A 4,676-nucleotide genomic window follows, 5' to 3' on the forward strand; every position below is an offset into this window, starting at 1 on the left:
GGGCGCGCCCGGGCCCTTCCTGCAGCCGCCGACCGCCGCCGGCACCTTCGCCTGCGCGCAGCGGCCCTTCGCGCAGCCCGCGGCCGCAGCGCCCGCCTCGCCCGCTGGGCCCGCAGCGCCCGGGGAGCTGAGCTGGCTGTCCATGGCCAACCGCGAGGACCTGATGAAGATGGTGCGGCCGCCCTACTCGTACTCGGCGCTCATCGCCATGGCCATCCAGAGCGCGCCCGAGCGCAAGCTCACGCTCAGCCATATCTACCAGTTCGTGGCCGACAGCTTCCCCTTCTACCAGCGCAGCAAGGCCGGCTGGCAGAACTCCATCCGCCACAACCTGTCGCTCAACGACTGCTTCAAGAAGGTGCCCCGCGACGAGGACGACCCAGGTGAGGGCGGACAGGTGCTTCCCGGCCGGTCCCTTACCCCACCCCCCACCCCCAACTCACACACGCGCAGAGACTGGCCAGTTAGGGTTAAAGGTAAAGAACCTGAATCCTCAAGCAGAGAGCCGCCCCTGGGTGATGTTCCTCAGGCCGTTGGAAGGGCCGGTCGAGTTGCAGGGAGGTGGATTAGGAATAAGAACACGGGTGGGCTCTCAGATAAGGGATGGCTGTAAAGATTCAGATGAGCTGAGAATCCCATTACATTTCACGAGAGAGGTGGGGAGAGACCGGGAGTTGGAACACGCTGTCCGTAGATGTACTTCCTCCTGTCTCGGGTTCCAGAGAGACTCACTGTGCCCTTCGTGGGACACGTACTGTCCCTACCTTAAGACATGATTCGAGGATGGTGGCACGGGCATCGCGAGACGGGGGGTCGAGGGATCAGGGAGCTTGAGCTGGGTCCTGCAGATTGTGGTTTGGGAACCTTATGTATTTAGAAATGTAAAAATGAAAACCCCAAGTTTGCTTCGTTCGGATCTAACCCCCGGGGGTGAGGAGGGCTGGGTTACCATGGCGTGTTAGTGGTTTCCCTCTTTCCTGAGGAGTGAGGTGGAGAAAAGCTCAAAAATGAAACAGAATCTTACCTGAGGTTTTCAGAAGGAGCCCAGGACTAGGGGTGTGAGGGGAGAGTCGTGATAGGAAAAAGGGAAGAGAAAACTGTTTCAGTTGCCCTCTACAGAGATCCAGGATTTTGTGTAAATTATGTGAATGCCCTGGAGTATTTGTACCTAAAGTCATTCTCGAGCAGTGCTTTCCAATTGAAATACAGTACAACCCACACGTGGCTGTGAATTGTCTTGTAGCCACGTGAAAAAAGTGAAAAGAAGCTGGTGAAAATGTTTTTTAATTTCATTTCGACATAGAACAAATATAAAAAATTATCAGTGAGCTACTTTCCATTATTCTTTTGGTACTAAGTCTTCAAACTCCTATGTGTGTGTTTGACACCACATCTCACTTGGGACTAACCGCTTTTCAAGTGCTTAGCAGCCACGTTTGGCTAGTGGTTACTGTACTGGACAGAGCATGCAGTTCTAGAAGATAACATCTTCCAGATCTGGCTTCTCAATCACCTGAGATGATCATGTCAATTGTCATGTATACTCCTCGACTTTCTAAAAAGGTCGAGGATCTCTAGCCAGTGTCTTATCGAAGCTTTTGGTACCAGGAACTTCCCTGGAGGGCCAGTGGTTAAGACTCCGAGCTTCCACTGCAGGGGTACAGGTTTGATCCCTGATCCAGGGAACTCAGATCCAGCATGCCACGCGGCATGCCCGCCCCCCCCAAAAAAAAAAAAAAAAGAAAAAAGCTTTTGGTACCAAGGTAGATATGTGAATAAGTTTTTTTCCTGCAACTACTTGCAGAAAATGTGTAGGTGGAGGTAATGGATATGGGGGAGTGTGTGCTAGTAGTTAAGAATGCTGAGTCTAGAGCCAGCCTGCTTAAATCCTGGCCCTACCTACCGTTGCTAACTGGAAAGACGGCAGGTTGCTAACCAATCTGCACCTCAGTTTTCCCATCTGAAAAATGGAGGCCATAATACTGCCTGTCTCCAAAGAGCTGTGAGGAGTAACTGAAGTTATCCATGCAGAGAATTCACTACAGGATAAGCGCTTTACAGTATTTGCAAATGCCAAAGATTCTTTTTACCAGAAGTGAAAAAAGCTGTTGGGAGATAAAATCCTCCAAGACGATAGATCTTTTTTACTTCCATTGTGCTCAAAAGGGAGGGAAATTTTCTAAGCAGAAGACTAGCATTGCATGCATTAAATGGGGCCCTGATCTCTGAGATTGGCCTGGTGGAGGAAGAGCTTCGAAGAGATGCAGGGGTGCCTCCTGCCCTAGGCAAGGAAGGGGTGTGGAGCCTCCTTGTACTCCAAATATATGCCATCCAAGGCATTGTTCAACCAGTCAGTTCCCCAGTAATAACCTGATTTTGTTCGGCAAGGCAGAGGGTTGGGTATTGGAGGTTGCCTTTTTCCAATGGAGTATTTTTTGGGGGGCAAGTATTGCTCCCTTTCAGCAAGTGGTAACAGATACTGTTTCTTCACTCACTCACTATGGTGTGGCTACTTTGCGGAGATCTATCATTTAACCCTCACAGCCAACCTGTGAGGTGTACTGTTCTTATCCCTATCTCTACAGATAAATGAGGCTCAGTTAGTGCCATCTCCCACAAAAGGATGCATTTGAACAGCAGACTGGTTTGAGCATCTCTGTCGGAGTTTCACGAGAGCCTGCCCACCAGCCCCCTATCACATGCGAAGCTTGAGTACATGAGCCTGAACCGCGTCCTCCCCTAACTCAGCTTTCTTTCTCATCTCCATAGGGAAAGGTAATTACTGGACCCTGGATCCAAACTGTGAGAAAATGTTTGACAATGGGAACTTCCGTCGGAAGCGAAAGCGCCGCTCGGAAGCCAGCAGCACCCCTACGGTGGCCGTGGGGACCTCGAAAACAGAAGAAGGGCTCTCCCCAGGACTGGGGTCTGGAGTGGGTGGGAAGCCAGAAGGAGACAGCTCCCCGGCGTTGCTGAGGCCCTCTCAGTCCCCAGAGCCTCCTGAGGGCACCAAGAGTACCGCCTCCTCCCCAGGAGGGTCCGTGCTCTCCTCCACCCCTTGCCTGAACAGCTTCTTCAGCAGCCTTAGCACGCTAAGTGTTAACAGCAGTGGGAGCACCCAGCGAGTGCTCCCCGGTGGCCGCCCCCTAGGGATCCAGGGGACCCAAATGCCCTCGGGCGGCGCGTTCCCCCCCAGCTCAGTCCCGGAGGCCTCGCCAGACACCTCGCAGCTGAGTCACAGCACCAGCAATGGCAGCAGCCAGAGGCCTTCCTACTACAGCCCCTTCCCTGCCAGCACCAGCGGGGGACCAAGCAGCCCCTTCAGTACCCCTTTCTACAACTTCAGCATGGTCAACAGCCTCATCTACCCCCGGGAGGGCTCCGAGATATAGACCCCCCGCTTCCCAGACTTGACTATGGACACCTGAAATCGTGTGGAAAATGCAGATTCCAAGGCAGTAGGTCTGGGGCAAGAACTGAGACTCCGCATTTCTCCGAAGCTCCCGGCTGAGCTTGCGGTCCACTGACCACACTTGGAGTAGCGTGGATGCAGTAGGTAACTGTTTCTACAACCCGGCAAACTTTGACAGGTTTCTCTGGAGAGAAATCCAGCTCACTCTGTTCTGGGATCATACCCGTGAGCCCTGTGAGGGCATGGACCATGTGTGTTTGTTCATCACTGTATGTCAGGGTCACAAGCTCAAATGGGTCCAGGGACCGGCTACAAAAACAAGTGAATTAAGTTATTGGGTCGGAAAAAGATAACAGTTGGCACTGGAAGCAGTTGGGAGTGGTTGGGACCTTCGAGCTGAAGGCTGCTGTGGGCAGCTGGTTATCTCCTGCTTGACAGCATTCTGAGTTTTCTAGAAAAGTCAGAGACCTGGATTTTTTTTTTTAATTTTTTTTTTTAATGAATTTATTTATTTTTATTTTTGGCTGCGTTGGGTCTTCATTGCTTCACGCAGGCTTTCTCTAGTTGTGGCGAGCAGGGGCTACTCTTCGTTACGGTGCGTGGGCTTCTCATTGCGGTGGTTTCTCTTGTTGCGGAGCACAGGCTCTAGGTGTGCGGGCTTCAGTAGTTGTGGCTCGCGGGCTCAGTAGTTGAAGCTCGCGGGCACTAGAGCACAGGCTCGGTAGTTGTGGAGCACGGGCTTAGTTGCTCCGTGGCATGTGGGATCCTCCCGGACCAGGGCCCGAACCTGCGTCCCCTGCATTGGCAGGCAGATTCCCAACCACTGCGTCACCAGGGAAGCCCAGAGACCTGGATTTTTATAGGAAACCTCCATTTGTCTTTTTTGTGGCTATTGAGAGTTTTTCGAATACTGTGCTAGGAAGCGCCACAAATCCTTGAGCTCTACGCAGCTCACAAATCACCTCTGTTTATGCTCAGTGTCAGGTACATGGCAGATACTAATAGCAATAGAACCGCCCAAGCACACCCTGTGTGCCAGGCACTGTTCTAGATACTTGACATATATTAGCTCGTTTAATCCTCACAACAACCTTGGGAGAGAGGTATTGTTACTCCCCCTCATTTTCTGTATGAGGGCAGTGAACTGCCAAGAAGTTAGTTAACTTGCCCAAGGCCATACAGATAGTAAGTCATGGACCCAGGATCCAGTTTTGGCCGTGTGTGTGTGTGTGTGTGTGTGTGTGTGTGTGTGTGTGTGTGTGTG

The 4,676-nt window shown here is 52.1% G+C and overlaps 1 protein-coding gene across 1 annotated transcript in view; it reads left to right on the forward strand.

Annotated features, from left to right (window-relative positions):
- Positions 1–3,392, forward strand: part of FOXI3 (forkhead box I3) — a 4,029-nt gene extending 637 nt beyond the window's left edge. The window contains exons 2-3 of the mRNA XM_029232684.1: positions 1–383; positions 2,770–3,392. Coding sequence (XP_029088517.1) covers positions 1–383; positions 2,770–3,392 — 1,006 coding nt within the window. The remainder of the gene's footprint in view (positions 384–2,769) is intronic.
- Positions 3,393–4,676: the final 1,284 nt, after the last annotated feature.

The sequence above is a fragment of the Monodon monoceros genome, unplaced genomic scaffold (genome assembly GCF_005190385.1).
Source record: "Monodon monoceros isolate NGI ecotype Baffin Bay Population unplaced genomic scaffold, NGI_Narwhal_1 Super_Scaffold_19, whole genome shotgun sequence".
NCBI lineage: Eukaryota > Metazoa > Chordata > Mammalia > Artiodactyla > Monodontidae > Monodon > Monodon monoceros.